Genomic DNA, 19,373 nt, shown 5'->3' with positions numbered 1-19,373 from the left:
ACTTTTTGCGGAAAAGCGTCCGTACCAATCTAGATGCAGTTTTGCGTAAGAAAGCCCCGATCGCCATTTTCGCAATCGGGGCTTTTTTGCACAAAACAATACCGTGTTGTCTACACTGGCCCTCTTGCGCAAAAGCATTTGCGCAAGAGGACTTTTGCCTGAACGGGAGCAGCATAGTATTTCCGCAAGAACACTGACAATCTTACATGAGATAGTCAGTGTTCTTGCGGAAATTCAAGCGGCAAGTGTAGACAGCTGGCAAGTTTTTCCGCAAAAGCAGCTGCTTTTGCGGAAAAACTTGCCAGTCTAGACGCAGCCAGGCAGTATAACATAACTGAATCCATGACCTGATAAATCATGTTTAGATCTTCAAAGCTCAGTACCCCTCTGCTGCCTGATTGATTTTTAAGAAGTGCATGATCAACAGCCTGCTTGCAAGAAAGAGAGGAAAAGTTTTATCCAGGGTGTGTCTAGACTACAGGTTTTTTTTTTTTTAAAAAAGTGGCCTTTTTCGAAAAAAAAAACTTCCCCTGCATCTAGACTGCTGCCGCATTCTTTCGAAAGTAAATCGAAAGAACGCGGCAGTTTTTTCGACTGCAGAAAACCTCGTTTTACGAGGAAGAATGCCTTTTTTCGAAAGTGCTCTTTCGAAAAAAGGCACTATGTAATGCAAACTGTGCTTTTTCTGAAGAGAGTATCCAGACTGCCTGGGTGCTCTCTTCGAAAAAGCAGCTTGCTTTTTCGAAAGTACTGGTTGTAGTCTAGACGCTCTTTTGAAAGAGGCTTGTAGTCTAGACGTAGCCCCAGTGAGTTAACACAGTCAACACTTCTTGAACTACAGCTCTCAAGCCCTTTTTTATTTTACAAGATAGGGATACCTTAACTATTTGTCACAATAACGTTTCAGAGACAGAGTGCTACCACAGTGAAGTGAGTGGTGTAAAAACAAATAGTACAGCACATAGCATATTATGTGACAGTCACCAGAACTACTTGCATACGAATTTGTTAGAAATCAATTTGTTTACATAATTTCAAAAAAATCAACAGTTTACCAAAACTAGTTAGGCCCATCAATCCATAACAAATTTGTATATATATTTAAAAAACTGTTTACTTTTCTTTCTCCTCATAATAATATAATGAGATATACCATCTAATACAACTAGAAGGGACCTTGAGAGGTCATCAAGTCCAGCCCCTTACCCTCACAGCAGGACCAAGTACCATCCCTGATAGATTTGCCCCAGGTCCCCCTCAAGGACTGAATTCACACCCATGGGTTTAGCAGGCCAGTGCTCAAACCACTGAGCTATCCCTCCCCCTCATTGAAATGTTAATTATAATTTTCACTTTTTGTTAACTGTCTGCTTCTGACACAGCATCTGTTTACAGCAATACTATAGAAAATAAAGACTGATCAGAACAAAGGAAGAAGAGTTGAAAAATTTCACTACCACTTTCATGAGTGGGTAAGGGGACAGGCATTGAAATTCCTCAGTCTACAGAAAATATATTCTGTATAAAGTCACCATCACATGTTCTGAACTAGATCTAACCCCCCCAAAAAGTGGCTGTTGGCATCCTTTTATCTGTGAGAAACTGTGGGAATTGCAAACCATCTACATCATAGACTACAATATCTCATGTGACTTAACAGGCCAATCGGAGATTTGCAGGATCTTTGGCAGTTATTGCAAATGTATACATCTTGGTTGGGAACTGCCTGCTTCCTTCAGGCTCTTTTCTCTTCACGCTGTAGGAGTCAGCTCCTGTCATGGACTTTGATACCCTGATAGAGACAATGGCACCACTTTATGATCGCTTGCCAAGATTTCCCATTGGTCAGGACTAATTCTAAATTCCTTCATATCTTGCTTGCGTATGTCTTTATAGTGAAGCTTGGGACATCCTGTTGTTCTTGTTCCCTCTGATAGCTCCCCGTATAGCACGTCCTTGGGTATGCATCCATCTTCCAACCTACTCAGATGGCCCAGCCAGCGCAATCATCTTTGCTTGAGCAGGGCTGTCACAGTTGGCAAATTTGTCCTTTGAAGAACCTCTGCATTGATGACTTTATCTTGACATTTGGTGTTGAGTATGAGGTGTACAATAACATGGGTGGAAACTGTTCAACCTTTTCTCCTGATGACCATAATTTGTCCATGTTTCCCCACCATACATGAGTGCGCTGAGGACACAAGCTTAGTACATTAGCATTTTAGTCTTGATGGTAAGCTTGAGTTGTTCCATGCTCTTCTAGTTAACCTACTCAATGTGAACATTTAGTTTTTCATCCAGTGAGAGATTGGTGGTCACTGAAGAACCTAAATAGCTGAATTTTTGACTATTTCCTGCTGATTCGCTTTTAAGGTAATTGAACGATCTTGTGGAACCCTTGTCCCAATACAACTGCTTTCTTAATGCTGATGGGGAGTGCAAATGCCTGACAGGTACTTGAAAGGAGGTCCATGAGTTCTTGTACCAGATCTTCGTTGTGGGCTATGAGGGTATCAGCAGCAGCAAATAAAAGTTCCCCGATTGGCACCTTCTTGACTTTGGTCTTTGACTTAAGTCGGGACAGACTGAAGAGTTTACCCTCTGATTTTGTGTGGAGATACACTCCATCTTTCATGTCCTTAAACCCACAGTTCAAGAGTGCTGAGAAGATGACTGCAAAGAATGTAGGGGGAAGAACACAGCCTTGCTTCACTCCACTTTTTCCATCTGAAAACTGTCTGAAGTGGACCTATACAACTGGACAGCTGCTCTCAAGTCTTACATGTTCATTCCACAACAGCATAACAGGTTGGTAGACATCTTTTCTAATATTGCAAACAGACCTGCTCTGCTGTGTCGAATGCTTTGGTTAGATCCACAAAGGCAATGTACAATGGACATGTGACAGGTTGGGTCACAGAGATCCCCTTCAGACTGTCACTTGATGGGCTGATCATACCACTGAGCCTGCCTACCTGCCCTCTGGGGGGCTCCACCACCCTGTCCTGTTGAGCCAGAAGCACTGGTCTTCCCCTAGAAAAGGCAGATAGTTGGAACACAGCCCCCAGTAGATTAACAGACACCAAACAACTCAGCTCTGAGAAGGCTCAGTCACAGGCACTTGACAGAGCACCAAGGGGCACAGACCCAATAGGACTAAAGCCCCGAATAGATTTGTCTCTGTATAAACTTTACGCATAGTGAGTGAGCTCATAAGATGTTTGCCCCATTTATCAATGAGAGATCTACAGAGCTGTTATGGGGGGGGGGGCGGGAGAGGAATTATTTACACCGGGTTTGTGTCACATGGCTATGGGGATGACATTGTCCCGGGTGGGGTGGTCCCCCTCGACCTTATCGCAGTTATCCCCACCTTTTTCTCCCCAGCTGGTGCCTCTATTCCCGCCCCCAAAGTCTGTCTGCTCCTTCCCTCTAAGTCCTCTCGTGGGGATCCTATAGACAGGGCAACATAGTTCAATAGTTACTATGTGACCCAATGGTCACAGTCCATAACTCACCCCTATTGGCAGGGCAGCACAGTTCAATAGTCCATACAGGATCCAATGGTCACAGTCTATTTGTGGGGGAGTAGATAGGGGAAAAGGTTTACATCCCCCCCACAGGGGGGTCCAAGCCCTTCCACTCCACTGGACCCCAGCCCAGGGCCCTGTTAGTGGCTTACTCTCACCACTGAGTCAGCGGGGAAACCCTAACTGCAGCACACTGACTCCTCAACAGCGGCTTACTCACCTGGTAGCCGTTGTCGCTCCTGGGCTGCTTCCTGCTTCCCCAGGTCTCGGTTCACTGGTGAGTCTCTGTTTCGCCACCACTCTCTGTGTTCTGGCTACTTCCCCTTATTTCCAAATCCAGCGTGGTCTCTACAGACGTCTGGTCTCCAGCCTGGGTGGCAGCGCCCCAGCCTTTAGGTAATCGCTGGGGCTTGCAGGGAGCTGGCTCAGCACGTCTTCTCCCTCCGGCTGCCAGCCCCAACTGAGCTGAGCTGCTCCCTTTTATAGCACTGCAGCCAGAGCATGCCCAGTAAGGTACAGGGGGCGTGGCCTCCTCTGCTCTCAGGGCAGGTTTAAATGGGTAGCAGGTTTAAAACTAATAAGCGAAAGTTCTTCTTCACACAGCGTGTAGTCAGCCTGTGGAACTCCTTGCCAGAGGAGGCTGTGAAGGCTAGGACTATAACAGAGTTTAAAGAGAAGCTGGATAAATTCATGGAGGTTAGGTCCATAAAAGGCTATTAGCCAGGGGATAAAATGGTGTCCTTGGCCTCTGTTTGTCAGAGGCTGGAGAGGGATGGCAGGAGACAAATCGCTTGATCATTGTCTTCGGTCCACCCTCTCTGGGGCACCTGGTGCTGGCCACTGTCGGTAGACAGGTTACTGAGCTAGATGGACCTTTGGTCTGACCCAGTACGGCCGTTCTTATGTTCTTATGGCTGAGTTAACCCCCTCCTGCTCAGTACTGGGGGAGTATGCCCCATCACAGTTTGATAGTAAACAAAAGCTTATTTTATTAAGTATAAAAAGCAGCATTTAAGCAGTTGCAAGTGATAAGACAGATCAAGGTAAGTTACTAAGCAAAATAATACACAACATGCCAGATACGCCTAATACACTAAGGGTACGTCTACACTACAGCGTTATTTCGAAATAGTTATTTTGAAATAAGATATTTTGAAATAACGCATCTACACACAAAATGCATTTCGAAATAGCATTTGGCTATTTCAAAATAGCGTGTCCACACTGAGTGGACACTGAATCATATTTAAGGCCGGCTGGAACCAGTTTCGGCAGGGCATCAGGTCAGGAGTTACTTTGTGTGGCTGCTGCCTGAGGCTATCTGAAGCCTGTGCTTAAAGGGACCACCCCGGACAGCCGGTTCTCAGGTTTCCCTGCTTGCTTGCCTACCTCGATGAGGGAGAGCAAAGCATTTTTTTCTCTGCGTGCTCTGGTTGCCCTCACTCAGGGCACCACAGCACTCTGCAACATGGAGCCTGAGCTGCCCCTGGGCACTCTGGTGCTTCTCTTGGATGCGTTGCTGTGAGCCTGGCTGCACTTTCTGCAGGCTACCATCTGGGAGGTCCATCGGGGGGCTGTCAGTATCCAGGAGGCCTTGCAGGAGAGCTTCCACCCTGAGGAGCACTAAGAGCCTCCCTGGTCTGCCCCACTGGGGGCTTGTGCCTCATTCCCCCCTCATGTCCTTCCACTTACCCCTCCCTTACCCCCCTTCCTGATGTCAAATAAAATACATGTATTTTCATGAACACAAACTCTCTTTATTTAACAAAACTGAGGGGGGGGGGATGAAACTGGTGAGACTGAGGAAAGGAGGCGGGAGAGGGCAGGAGAGAGGGTGGGAGAGGGGAGGGGGAAACCTGGGAGGAGGGAGCTGGAAGGGGGAAGCAAGCGGAACAAGGGGGAGGGGAAGCTCAGGGTTCAGGGGTGGGGGTCTCGCCGGGCCAACTGTCTCCCAGCACCGCGGGTGCGGGGGCGGGGGCCTCGGCATCTCCGGGGGGATGGGGGGAGGGATGGAGGGTGTGGAGGGAGAAGCGGGAGGGGGAGAAGGAGTGGGAGGAGGAGCAGTAGCTGGGGAGGCAGCAGGCACTGGAGTGGTAGGAGGCAGCATGCTCTGCACCAGGGTCTGCAGGTGCTGGCAGATGACACGGCCCTGGGCAAGCTGTTCCCACCACAGCTGCAGGTCTTCTTGCACCCAGTGCTGGAGGGTGCAGTGCAGGACTCACAGTGCCCCCAGGTGCTGCTGTTGGTACCCCTCCACTGCATGGGTGGTCCTGCGGAGTCCTCGGGTGTGGGAGGATGTCCCAGGCGGAGTGGTGCACCCTGCATGCACAGCTGGTGTGGCTGTGGAGAAACAAGAGAAGTGGTCAGTTATCCCTGGGGACACGGTGGGTGAAGCCCAGCACCCCCATGCAAGGTGAGGGCGACCGTTCCCTGCACCATCAGAGCTGATATGCTTGCACAGAGGCCATGTTCGGAATGTCCTGCTATCCCCGGGAGTGGGAGCTGCCCTGAGACCGCACCCATGCCCCTGTGCTGTATATAGTGTGTGTGTGGGGGGGGGGGGAGATTTCCCCTGCCTCTGTGTAGAGTGGCCTTGTGGAGGGAGGGTGTCCTGCTGTGTCCCACCCCAGAGTCAAGAATGTCATGCCTCTTCACACACACACACACGTGTGGCTAACAGGGTAAGGCCCCTGTGTGGCAGCCAGCTGGGGCCACATACCCAGGGGTGGCACAGCACATGCTTGCACATGCACAGGTTGCTCCATGATCCATGGACAGCAAGGCCCACACGCGCAGTCCCTGGTTTCTGTCCCCCCCTCTCCCACCCCCGCATAAGGAGACAGTGATGGCACTCACCTGTTGTTGCCTCCCTGGCCTCAGATGACACCAGCAACAGGTCTTCTGGGGCGGCTCGGGGGTCCTGGCTGCTCAGCATGCTCCGTCTGGTCTGCTGCAGCTCCTGGGTCTCTTCCTCCCCCTTCTTGATGCCCTGGTCAGGGACCTCTGCCCCAGGGTTGACAACCACTGGGGGGGCATGGACCGTCCTGCCCCCCAGGATGCAGTCCAGGGCGTTGAAATAGGGGCAGCTTGGTGTGTGTGCCCCTGGTTGGGAGCTGCCCCCTGTGGCCCTGGCATATGCCTGCCGAAGCTCTTTTATTTTCATCTGCACCTGCTCCTGGGTCTGGAAGTGGCCTTTGCTGGCCAGGCTGGCAGTTATCCTGCCATAGACTGCTGCATTCCTCTGTCTAGTGTGGAGATCATGGATGTTGGAGGATTCCCCCCAAACCTCAATGAGGTCCATGATCTCCACCCTGGACCAGGCTTTCAGCTCAGTATCTTTCACTATAGGAATACTAGAATTAAAAACAGACTAAAACAGATATGCAAAAAGTTCATACAATATTCCCATTTACCAAAACAGGGCAATTTTCTGACTGGCAATTACCTCTGCCAGTGATCATCAACATCAAGTAAAGAGTACCTGTGTGAGGGTTGGCATATATTCACAACTGCTGATCAAGGACGGATTAAAGTGATCATTAACAAATTGACTGACTTCTGAGTGGGTTTTTTTCCTACAGAGGGATGAAAGGTGGCAAATTTCCAAAGTGCTTTATTTCTTAAGAACATCTTTCCTTGAAAGCTAACATTCATACTATCAGAGGGTATGTCTACACTACAGCACTAATTCGAACTAACTTAATTCGAACTAGTGCATCTAGACCTAAAAACTAGTTTGAATTAGCGTTTTGCTAATTTGAACTAGCATGTCCACATTGAGTGGACCCTGAACAGAGGTTAAGGATGGCCGGAAGCAGTGCCGGCAGGGCATCAGATGAGGACTTAGAGCGTGGAGATGCTGTCTCAGGCTAGCTGAGGGCTGTGCTTAAAGGGACCCAACCCCCACCCCGGACAGACAGTTCTCAGGGTTCCCCGCTTGCAAAGCAGTCCTGGCTTGGAGTGCCCGGAGTACCCACACTGGGCACATCACAGCACTGGGCCATCAGCCCGGCTGCACTTGCCGCAGGCTGCCACCTGGGGAGAGGGGACAATTGGGGGGCTGCAGGAGAGTTTCCACCCCGAGGAGCCTGCAGAGCCACCCCAGTCCTCCCCATCAGGGGCTCATACCCCATTCCTCCCTCGCCTCCTTCCACTTACCCCTCCCTAGCCCCCCTTCCTGATGTACAAAATAAAGGACACGTGTGGTCAAAAATGGAAGCTCTCTTTATTGAACAAAACTTCGGGAGACTGAGAAAAGGAGGTGGGAGAGGGGAAGAGAGAGGGTGGAAGAGGGGAGGGCAACTAAAATGATCAGGGGTTTGGAACAGGTCCCATATGAAGAGAGGCTAAAGAGACTGGGACTTTTCAGCTTAGAAAAGAGGCGACTGAGGGGGGATAGGATAGAGGTCTATAAAAGCAGGAGTTGGGTGGAGAGGGTGCATAAAGAAAAGTTCTTCATTAGTTGCCATAATAGAAGGACTAGAGGACACCAAAGGAAAGGAATGGGTAGCAGGCTTCAAACTAATAACAGAAAGTTCTTCTTCACAAAGCAAAGAGTCAACCTGTAGAACTCCTTGCTGCGGGAGGCTGTGAAGGCTAGAACTAGAACAGAGTTTAAAGAGAAGTGAGATCAACTCATGGAGGTTGGGTCCATGGAGTGGTATTAGCCAGGGGGTAGGAGTGGTGTCCCTGCCCAAGGTTTGTGGAAGGCTGGAGATGGATGGCACGAGACAAATGGCTTGGTCATTGTCTTCGGTCCATCCCCTCCAGGGTCCCTAGGGTTGGCCGCCGTCGGCAGACAGGCTACTGGGCTAGATGGACCTTTGGTCTGACCCAGTACGGCCGTTCTAAGCTCAGGGCTCAGGGTCGGGGGTCTCACTGGACCACCTTGATTTTCATGCAAACCTGCTCCTGGGTGGCCAGGCTGGCAGCTCTCCTGCCCTAGACGGCCACCTTCCTGTGTCTAGTGCGGAGGTCATGGATGAGGTCCACGATCTCTGCACTAGACCAGGCGGGCGCCCGCCTCTTGTGGCCCCAGGCAGGCTCCCGGTAGCCGCCAGCCTGGTCCCGGGAAGAGGCGGAGGGCTGGGTGGCAGCGGGTGGCTGGCTCGAGCCATGTCACGTGCAGGATCTGCTGGCTGGGTGCTGGCAGGCTTGCACCTGGCACGGGCACCGTAGCCAGCCTGTGCCCCTTTAAGGGCTCCGGGGCCGGGAGGGGGGCAGAAGAGTTTCCCTGGTGTTGGCCAGAGTGGCCACCAGGGCAAGCTGGGGAGGGCTAGCCTCCCACTAGTTCGAATTAAGTGGCTACACAGCCCTTAATTCGAACTAGTTAATTCAAACTAGGCGTTAGTCCTCGTAGAATGAGGTTTACCTAGTTCGAATTAAGCGCTCCGCTAGTTCGAATTAAGTTCCAATTAGTTAGTTCAAATTAGTGCTGTAGTGTAGACATACCCTAAGACTTTATTACCCACTTATAAATGTGAGCACCTCAACTTAATCTTCATGAGCCAATAGGACTACTCATGTGTTTTAAGTTAAAACACATGCCTAAGTAAGTATTGGTATCAGTGGGCACTAGTTTAAAAAGAATGCTTCTGTATTCAAACTGGTTTCCCAAGAGAAATAAAAATCAGATTCTCACACCTACTAAATACCCATACCTCGAATTGAAGACGATGCAGCCCAGAACAACCAAAATCCATAATTTATAAACAGAAAACAGCAACCTTTTTCCACAAAACCACTACTATTAAGTAACTAGCCAATTAGCCCATCATAAGATGGGATTTTCAGGTCTCTCCTCCACGTCAGTCTTCTCTCCTGAGCCTCCGGTCTCTCGCTCCGTCTCTCTCTCTTCTTACTGCCTCCCCCCTCTCTCAGCTCTCCTCCACCTCCTGCCTCTGTCTCCGTCTCTTTCTCTTCTCCCCCTCCTGCCTCTCACTCTCCCTTTCTCTTCTCCTCCTCCTGCCTCTCTCTCCCCTTCCCCCCTGCCATGGCGCTTGGCTGAGTGCTGCCTGCACAACCGGGCTGCCATGAGGGAGGGGGGCGGGGCGGTGACGTACACGGCTGGGGCCAGGGCCGTGTACATCACCGCCCTCCCTTCCCCTCCCACCCCGGGGGAGCCCAAACAGCCCCTTGCGCTGCTGGCTGCCCCGGCGGCCCAGCTGAGGGGCACAGCACTCGGCTGAGTGCCACAGTGGGAGGGGAAGGGGGGGCGGTGACGTACAGGGCTCTGCCCCCTGGCTGTGTACGTCACCGCCCCGCCCCCTTCCCCTCCCTTGGTGGCAGCTCGACTGAGTGTTGCGCACTCAGCCGGGCCGCTGCGGGGGAGGAGAGGAGGGGCGGAGCAGTAACGTACACGGCCAGGGGGTGGGGCTGTCTACGTCACCACCCCCCCTCCCCTCTCCCGCAGCGGCCTGGCTGAGGGACGCATCACTCAGCACCATGGCGGGAGGAGGAAGGGGGGGCCGTGACGTACACGGCCCCGCCCCCCTTCCTGTCCCACTGGGCCCACCTGAATGGCGCTCAGCTGGGCCCCAGCGGGGGAGCAAGCGGCGGCAAGTGGCCTGTGGCTGCACCCCCCCCTCGCCAGGTCTGTTTCCCGCCCCCCTCCTCCTGTCCAGCCCCACAGCCCCCGATCCCCCCCCAGCTCTGCTTCCCACCCCCTCTTCCTGCCAGCCAGCCCCACGGCCCCCCGGACACCCCCCTGCCAGTGCTGCTTCCCTCCCCCTTCCTCTGGGCCCCCCCATCCTCCCCTACAGCCCCCGATCCCCCCCACAGCTCTGCTTCCCACCCCCATTCTGGCCAGCCCCACCCTCTTCGGCTCCCTGCGTGGTGCCCCGCCCTGCCCCCATTCCCCTCCCTCCATGGCAGGCTGCGCTGCTCCCAGCTGAGCAGCGGTCAGCTGGGCCCGGGGTGGCAAGCGGCCATTTGGGGTCTGTAGCCAGACAGGAACCCCCCTGTAACATCCATTTTTGCTTGCCTGGAGCATACAGGGCACACAGAGCAGTAAAAGCCTTGTACAGAAGGGGAGAGGGAAGCAGTGCTGGCGGGTGGGGGGTGTCCGGGGGGCCGTGGGGCCCGAACTGCCAGGGAGCGAGGGGAAGGGGGGCGGGGCGCTGACGTACACGGCCAGAGGGCGTGGCCGTGTACGTCAGCGTTACAGACGCACAGACACTGGGCTACTATATATATATATATATGTTCTATATTAACATATTAGCAACACAAATGTCAAGATTTTAGGGTTTCATTATTAATCTACCATGTCACTATGGGTATGTCTACACTACAGCGCTAATTCGAACTAACTTACTTTGAATTACTTAATTCGAACTAAGCTAATTTGAATTAGTGCATCTAGACTGAAAACTAGTTCGAATTAGCGTTTTGCTAATTCGAACTAGCGCGTCCACACTGAGTGGACCCTGAACCGGGGTTAAGGATGGCCGGAAGCAGTGCCGGCAGGGCATCAGAGGAGGACTTAGAGCGTGGAGCTGCTGTCTCAGGCTAGCCGAGGGCTGTGCTTAAAGGGACCCAACCCCCACCCTGGACAGACAGTTCTCAGGGGTGCCCCGCTTGCAAAGCAGTCCTGGCTTGGAGTGCCCCGAGTGCCCACACTAGGCACATCACAGCACTCGGCCATCAGCCCGGCTGCACTTGCCGCAGGCTGCCATCCAGGGGGAGGGGTCAATCGGGGGGCTGCAGGAGAGCTTCCACCCCGAGGAGCCCGCAGAGCCACCCCAGTCCTCCCCATTGGGGGCTCATACCCCATTCCTCCCTCACCCCCTTCCACTTACCCCTCCCTAGCCCCCCTTCCTGATGTACAAAATAAAGGACACGTGTAGTCAAAAATAGAAACTCTATTGAACAAAACTCAGGGAGACTGGGAAAAGGAGGTGGGAGAGGGGAAGAGAGAGGGTGGGAGAGGGGAGGGCAACTAAAATGATCAGGGGTTTGGAACAGGTCCCATATGAAGAGAGGCTAAAGAGACTGGGACTTCTTAGCTTAGAAAAGAGGAGACTGAGGGGGGATGTGATAGAGGTCTATAAAAGCGTGAGTGGTGTGGAGAGGTTGCATAAAGAAAAGTTCATTAGTTCCCATAATAGAAAGACTAGAGGACACCAAATGAAATGAATGGGTAGCAGGCTTCAAACTAATAACAGAAAGTTGTTCTTCAGAAAGCAAATAGTCAACCTGTGGAACTCCTTGCTGCGGGAGACTGTGAAGGCTAGAACTATAACAGAGTTTAAAGAGAAGTGAGATAAAGTCATGGAGGTTGGGTCCATGGAGTGGTATTAGCCAGGGGGTAGAAATGGTGTCCCTGGCCTCTGTTTGTGGAAGGCTGGAGAGGGATGGCACGAGACAAATGGCTTGGTCACTGTCTTTGGTCCATCCCCTCCAGGGTCCCTAGGGTTGGCCGCTGTCGGCAGACAGGCTACTGGGCTAGATGGACCTTTGGTCTGACCCAGTACGGCCATTGTAAGCTCAGGGCTCAGGGTCGGGGGTCTCACTGGACCACCTTGATTTTCATGCACACCTGCTCCTGGGTGGCCAGGCTGGCAGCTCTCCTGCCCTAGACAGCCACTTTCCTGTGCCTAGTGCGGAGGTCGTGGATGAGGTCCACGATCTCCTCACTGGACCAGGTGGGCACCCGCCTCTTGCGAACCTGGGCAGGCTCCCGGGAGCCGCCAGCCTGATCCCGGGAAGAGGCGGAGGGCTGGGTGACAGCGGGTGGCTGGCTCGAGCCGTGCCAGGTGCAGGGTCTGCTGGCTGGGTGCTGGTAGGCTTGCACCTGGCACGGGCACCGTAGCCAGCCTGTGCCCCTTTAAAGGCTCCGGGGCCGGGAGGGGGGCAGAAGAGTTTCCCTGGTGGTGCCCAGAGTGGCCACCAGGGCAAGCTGGGAAGGGCTAGCCTCCCACTAGTTCGAATTAAGTGGCTACACAGCCCTTAATTCGAGCTAGTTAATTTGAACTAGGCATTTGTCCTCGTGGAATGAGGTTTTCCTAGTTCGAATTAAGCGCTCCGCTAGTTCCAATTAAGTTCGAACTAGCGGTTTGCCTGTGTAGCACCTATGAAAGTTAATTCGAACTAACGGCTGTTAGTTCGAATTAACTTTGTAGTGTAGACATACCCTCGAATTTCTTTACGAAACAATTCATAATTACTATATTATATATACACACCAGTTTACAAGTAATCTTATTGAAAGGGTAATATTTAGATCTCTGGTATGTATGCTCCTCAGGGCACTTGAGTTCAAGAAAAGCAGGTATTTTAATCAACTTTTTTTTAAAGTTAGTAAATGTCCAAGGACTCCGTCTCCTAGCTCTGGAACCACTACTTTATTTAACAAAAATTTCTGCATACTGAAGTATTTAAGTCTTTGCCTTGAGAGAAATTGTCTATTTTTGTGACCTGACTTCTAGACATTTGGACCAGGTTCCCCAGTCTGGAACTTACTGCTAAACTGGACAGGCTGTGCCACACTGACAGTGTGAAAGCGGGTTGTGTCTCCTCTTCCTCGATTGTGCCTGGAATCCACATTTTCTTTTCCATGATAAGATCGTTGGTCTCCTGTCAAGCCTAGAGAGAAAAGAAACACACATACAAGGCAGTTTTTCCCATTTACGCAAAGGTAAATTCTTTCATGAAGGTCTCTTCACATTTGAATTAAAAAACAGACAAAACAAAAGAGTGACCACAGAAATTATGTACTTCAGTTGTACTGTAGTTGCTTGTAAGACAGCAGACAAACTATACAGAACATTCAGGGGGTAGCCAAGTTAGTCTGTACAGGATAAACTTAAACAACAAGTGGTCTGGTAGCACTTTATAGACTAACAAAACATGTAGATGGGATCATGAGCTTTTGTGGGCACAGCCTACTTCTTCAGATGACTGGAGTTTTGAGTTTAGGATGTGCAGACCCAAAATAAATAGGGGAGAAGGAAGAGGAGGGAAGGAAAAAAAAGAAGGGGGTGGGAAACAAGGAACAGAGGGTATGAAAATATCAAAGGGAAAAACAAGTAGGCAGAACTGGTAACCTATAAGCACCTAAAGATTGGATAGTTAAAAGAAGCAGATAAGGATCATAGGATAGCAATTAGATAGGAAGGTGTAGAGGGGTCTATTTGAACTCATGGGATGGTGGGCGGGCGAAGCCCGCCCACCTTCTAAAAGCCCCTCCCCAGCCTTATGGGAGGGACACTGGACCCATGTCCAACTAATCGCTTGGGACAAATAATGAATAAAGGATCAAGGAGTGCGGGTTAGAGGTTCAAAATAAGGGAGCCGGATGGGGACACCGAGCAGAGAACCCCGGACAGCGCCCACTGCTCCTCAAAGCTGTCGATGGAGCCAGTGGACGCCGCCCAGAGGAACTCTGCCCGGATTCGTGACACAAGGGAGGAGCGGAAATAGGCCCCACAGTCGCAGAGAACCCCCTCGTCTAGCATCCTCCTCCTGGTATTGTAGATGGTGCTCTTAGCTAGAGCCAGGAGGAGGTTGACGAGGAGGTCTCGTGACTTTGTGGGGCCACGGATAGGGTGTGCGTAAATGAATAGGTGGGGGGAAAAGTGCAGCCAGAACCTCAATAAGAGGTTCTGGAGGAGCCGGAATAGGGGCTGCAACCTGGCGCATTCGAGGTAGGCGTGCGCCAGGTTCTCCCTCACGCCGCAGAAGGGGCAGGTGTCTGGAATGGGGGTGAACCGCGCCAAGTACACGCCCGTGCTCACGGCTCCGTGAAGGAGCCGCCAACTGATGTCCCCGATGGGCCGCGGAATTAGATCGGAATAGACGCTGGCCCACCGGGGTTCCCCACCCTCTACGGGTCTTAGATAGTCCCGCCATTTGGTATCAGGGCGGGACACGAGGGTGGGGAAATGCAGGGTGTGGAGCACGAGCGTGTACAGATGTTGCCTTGGCGCGGCTTGGAAACAGACCGGCTGCAGATTTTGCAGCCGGCTGGGGGTCCAGGGGTGGGGAGGCCGGGGGGGCCCGCGGGACAGGGGCCCAATAAAGAGGGACGGAGGCTTTGCAGGAGGGGAGGGGCGGAGCGTTCCCTCTCGCAGGGCTCTCTGTAGGAGATCGCGAGCGGGCTGCGACAAAGCCGCCTTCACCTCCTGGAGTAAGCGCAGGGGGGTTCGGGGGTGGAGAGCCCCATGCGTTGAGCGAGCGCTCGGGGATCCACCCAGTCCCCCGTCATAGTCCAGGAGGTCTCCGACCATGGTGGTTTCTGCCAGGATCAGCCTCCGGCGCACCGAGGGAGACTCCGCCACCTGCACGCACAAGGCTGGATTGTGGAGCAGGGGCTCCGCGAGGAGGTCTGCTCCCTCGGAGGCCACAACGGACCTGGTCGCCGAGAAGAGCTTCCAGGTCTGGAGGAGGTCCTGGTAGAATTCCGGCAGTTCTGAGAGGTCTCGCGGAAGGCCCCTCGGCTGGATGAAAAAGAGCTGCCGGTCGTATCGGAGCCCTCGGAGGCGGCGGAGGAAGGCGTGCCCCAAAATGCTCCATGCCGGACTACCTGCACTAAAGAGGAGTCTCTGCAGGGCCTGGAGGCGGAAGGTCCGGACCTGGCTGCGCACACAGACCAGGCCCTGGCCCCCTTCCTCCAGGGGGAGAGACAAGACCCCTGCAGAGACCCAGTGCAGTCCCGGCCAAAGGAACCCCAAAGCTGCCCTCTGGAGCTTGGCCGGGACCTCCGGGTGCGGGCGCAGGGTGTTGAGCCGGTGCCAGAGCATGGACAGGACCAGCTGATTGAGCACCAGCGCCCTCCCACGAAGGGAGAGACACCGGAGCAGTCCTTTCCATCTCCGCAGCCGCTCACCCACCCTGGCCTCCAAACCTTGCCAGTTTTCCAGCGGAGAAGGATGCGTGGCGGATAGATAGACGCCTAGATAGAGCAGCGGACCCGCGCTCCACCTGATGGCCGGAAGCGCGGGTGGGAGGGAGCCGGCCCGCCACCCGTCCCCGACCACCAGGCCAGAGCTCTTGACCCAGTTGACTCGGGCGGAGGAGGCTGCCGAGTAGACGGCTTGGCAAGCCTCCACCCGCGCCAGGTCGCCCGGGTCCTGGACCACAAGGAGCACGTCATCGGCGTACGCCGACAGGACCAGCCGCAGCTCCGGCTCCCGAAGCACCAACCCCGTCAACCTCCTACAGAGGAGACAGAGGAAGGGCTCGATCGCCAGAGCGTACAGCTGGCCCGACAGCGGACACCCCTGACGTACCCCCCGCCCGAAGCTGACCGGCTCGGTCAGGGTCCAGTTGAGCCTGACCAGACACTCCGCGAGGGCATACAGCACCCGGAGAAAACCCACAAACCGGGGCCCGAAGCCGAAGGCCTGCAGGGTGCCCAGGAGATACCCATGGTCCATCCTGTCGAACGCCTTCTCCTGGTCCAGGGACAGGAGGGCGAACGACAAGCCATCCCTACGCCCAAGCTCCAAGAGATCCCGGACCAAATACAAGTTATCGAATATACTACGGCCCGGGACGGTGTAGGTCTGGTCGGGATGGATCACGTCCGCCAGCACGGACCGCAGTCGCAGCGAGATGGCTTTCGCTACGATCTTGTAGTCCGTGCTGAGGAGCGAGACGGGACGCCAATTCCGTAGGTCGCGGAGGTCCCCCTTCTTCGGCAGCAAGGCGAGCACCGCTCGCCTGCACGACAGAGGGAGGACCCCGCTCTCCAAGGACTCGGCCCAGACGGTGACGAGGTCCGGGCCGAGGACGTCCCAGAACACGCGGTAGAACTCCACGGTCAGCCCATCCATGCCCGGGGTTTTATTGTTGGGCATGAGACGGAGGGCTTCCGAGAACTCGGCCAGAGTGAGAGGCAGCTCCAGCCGGTCTCGGTCGCCCGCGCTGACCGTCGGGAGCTCGGTCCAGAGCGCCCTGCAGGCGTCGGCTTCGGTCGGATCCGGGGAGAACAAACTGGCATAGAAGGCCCTGGCCTTTCCGCGCATCTCCGCCGGGTCCGTGAGGGGGGTGCCGTCCTCCGCCAAGAGGCAGGTGACGTGCTTTTTGGCCCCCCTCCTTTTCTCCAGGGCATAGAAGAAACGGGAGCCGCGATCCATCTCCCGAAGGAGGTGGATGCGAGATCGAACAAAAGCGCCCCGGGCTCTGTGATCTTCCAGGGCCCGGAGCTCCTCCCGCTTCTCCCGGTACGCCTCGCGGAGGAGTGGATCCTCGGGGGCGGACGCCAGGCGCCCCTCCAGCTTCAACACCTCCCGTTCCAACTGCTCTATCGCCGCATCCCTCCGCCGGCTGGCGCCCCGGGAGTAGTCACGGCAGAAGAGCCGGGCGCGCACCTTCCCCACGTCCCACCAGCGCCGTGCCGAGGGAAAGGCGGGCCGCTGCCCCCGCCAGGCCTGCCAGAACTCCCGGAAGGACGCCACGAAGCCCACGTCCTCCAGCAAGCTATTGTTAAAATGCCAATAGGCCGGCCCCAGCCTCTCCGAAGTCAGAGAGGCCTTCACGGACACCAAATGGTGGTCCGTGAACGGGGCCGGCCGGATGCTGGAGGAGTGGGCTCGTGCCAGATGGAATCGCGACAGGTAAATGCGATCCAACCGGGAGTGGCTCGACCGTGTTTTCCCCACCCGGACGTAAGTGAAGGTGGTACTGTCGTCCGGGTGGTGGTCTCGCCAGACGTCCACCAGGGAGTGATGTTCCACTATCTCCCTGAGGACGTCCGCCGCGGCCTGGCAGTTCGCGAGTCCTACACGGTCCCGGTCATCGAGGGTGGTGTTGAAGTCCCCGCCCAGGACCAGGCCCTCGCGAGGATCCAGAGTGCCGAGGAAGGTGGCCGCCTGCCGATAAAAGGTGACCTGGTCCGGGCCCGCGTTCGGGGCATAGACGTTGACCAGGTTCAACGTCCGCCCCTCCACGCGGGCCCGGACGTGCAGCAGGCGGCCCGGGACAACCTCGGCGGTCCCCAGCACCTCGGGCCGTAGGGCAGGGGAGAACAGGGTGGCCACCCCGGCAGAGTGGGCGCCGAGGTGGCTAAAATACACCCCGTCCCCCCACTCCAGCCGCCAGCCAGCCTCGACGGCTGGAGTCGTGTGGGTCTCCTGCAGGAAAACCACCGAGTACCCACCCTCCCGAAGGAAGGAGAGCACCCGGCTCCTGCAGAGACCCGCCCTACAGCCCCGGGCATTCAATGTTGCGAGGATGGTACAGTTCATAGTGAGGGCTGGGGTAGATCCTCGCGGACAGGCGAGTCGGCGGCCTCACGCAGGCCCCGCAGCAGACCGCTCCCCGACCCGAAGGTCAGGAGAGCGTCCCGAAACCTGCGGGTCTGACGGTAGGCCGCGTCGTCCTGCCTACTGGTCCCTCTCCCCTCCTGCAACAAGGCTCTAGTGGCCTGGAGGATGGAGTGGAAGTCCCCCCAGCGCTGGAGGGCGAGCCGCACCTTTCCTTTCGCCCCGCGGTTATCCGCGAGGAATTGGCGCAGCTCGCCCCTCAGCACCGAGGGGGAACCAGGATTCTCCTCCGTCCGGGCCCCCGGATGAAGCTCACGGGCCACGGAGACGGGCAAACAGGGATCCGATCCCCGACGCGGCGCCGTTGCTGCTGGCGCCGCGCTGCCCGCCCCCGACCCCGGCAGGGAAGGAGGCGGCGGAGGGAACAAGGCAGCCCCCAACGGGTTGGGGACCGGGGATACAAAAACGACCCCCGAAGGGCCGCCCGCAGCTAGCGGGAATGAGACGGCCCTCGCGGGGGTGGCACTGGCGGACGTTTGGGGGGGCGGTAGGGACGGATCGGGCAACATAACGGGGACCAGGATGGGAAAAGAAGGGGGGGACGGCGAGGGAGGGGTTACCTCCATGGCAGAGCCGGGGGGAGGGGTAGGTTCAGGGCCGGACAGTGGGTCGGGGACAGGGAATGGGGCAGAGGTAGGGGTAGGGGAGGGATCGGGAACAGGGGAGGACTCGGGGCTGGAGATGGGTTCATAAAGGGCGGAAGCGGGAGTAGGGGGAGGATCGGGACGTGAGAGGGAATTGGGACCCTGGACGGGGTCTGGGAAGGGGTCCCCTGTGGCAATCCCACCGGGCTGCGGCGCCTCCCGAATGGGAAGTTGGGGGTCGGGAACAGGAAGGGGGCCCGCGCCGACGCCGGGCTCAGGTGGAGAGGCAAGTGTTAATGCCTCGGCGTCGGCCTGGATGGCATTTTCTGCTGGGCCCCCAACGGGAAAGGGGGATGGCTGCCCCGTCTCGGTAGCTGGAGAGGGGGCACCCCCAACCCCGGGACCCGGCCGCTCGGCGCCAGCCGTCGCCCCAGAGGGCTCGGCGGCATCCGTTCCGGCGCTCGAGTCGGCCGGGCCAGTGGGCAGTATCAGGGGCTCCCCGAGCGTGAGGACGGGGTCAGCCACCTGGGACACGGGATCGGGGAGAGGAGGGGGCGGCGCCACAGAGTCGCCGCCCAGACCGAGGCCCGCTGGCGGGGGGTCGTCCTCCCCCTGGGTGAGCGGGGTCAGACCCAGGGCCTCGATCTCCTCGAAGATGGAGCTAAGCTCCATCCCCTCGGCCCCGGAGCCTTCCCCTCCGGCCGCCGAGGCACCAATTACCTCGGCGGGGACGGAGGGGGTCTCAGTTGAACTCAGGGCCGGGGGGGCTCCATCAGAGGCCTCCTCGTGGATAGGCTCCTCAGGGGGGACTTCATCGTCCCCCCTCGCTGCCACGGCTTCCTCGGCCGGCGCCTCCTGCTGACGCTCGCCGGGGGGGATCATGACAGCGCTGGCCCCCCTCGGGATCTTTCGGGGGGCCTTCCCGCCCTCCGTATCGGAGGGGGGAGAGGAAGCCCGCGAACGGCGGGCTTTGCGCTTCCCCCGGACGAGCG

The 19,373-nt window shown here is 55.8% G+C and overlaps 1 protein-coding gene and 1 long non-coding RNA gene across 2 annotated transcripts in view; both read right to left on the bottom strand.

The window, feature by feature from the left end:
• LOC102461266 (integral membrane protein DGCR2/IDD-like) overlaps window positions 1–19,373 on the bottom strand; it is a 263,215-nt gene that overhangs the window by 100,903 nt on the left and 142,939 nt on the right. The window contains exon 3 of the mRNA XM_089775103.1: window positions 12,993–13,115. Within this exon, the coding sequence (XP_089631229.1) occupies window positions 12,993–13,115 (123 nt within the window). The remainder of the gene's footprint in view (window positions 1–12,992; window positions 13,116–19,373) is intronic.
• On the bottom strand, window positions 837–9,644 carry LOC149520867 (uncharacterized). The gene is made up of 2 exons (XR_016348244.1): window positions 6,387–9,644; window positions 837–5,870 (listed from the first exon to the last, which is right to left on the bottom strand). It is a non-coding gene; the product is annotated as an uncharacterized LOC149520867 (long non-coding RNA).

Source organism: Pelodiscus sinensis, chromosome W, assembly GCF_052426305.1.
Source record: "Pelodiscus sinensis isolate ZL-2025 chromosome W, ASM5242630v1, whole genome shotgun sequence".
NCBI classification, from domain to species: domain Eukaryota; kingdom Metazoa; phylum Chordata; order Testudines; family Trionychidae; genus Pelodiscus; species Pelodiscus sinensis.
Note: the sequence above shows the minus strand (reverse complement) of the source record. Positions and strands in the feature narration are given on the sequence as shown.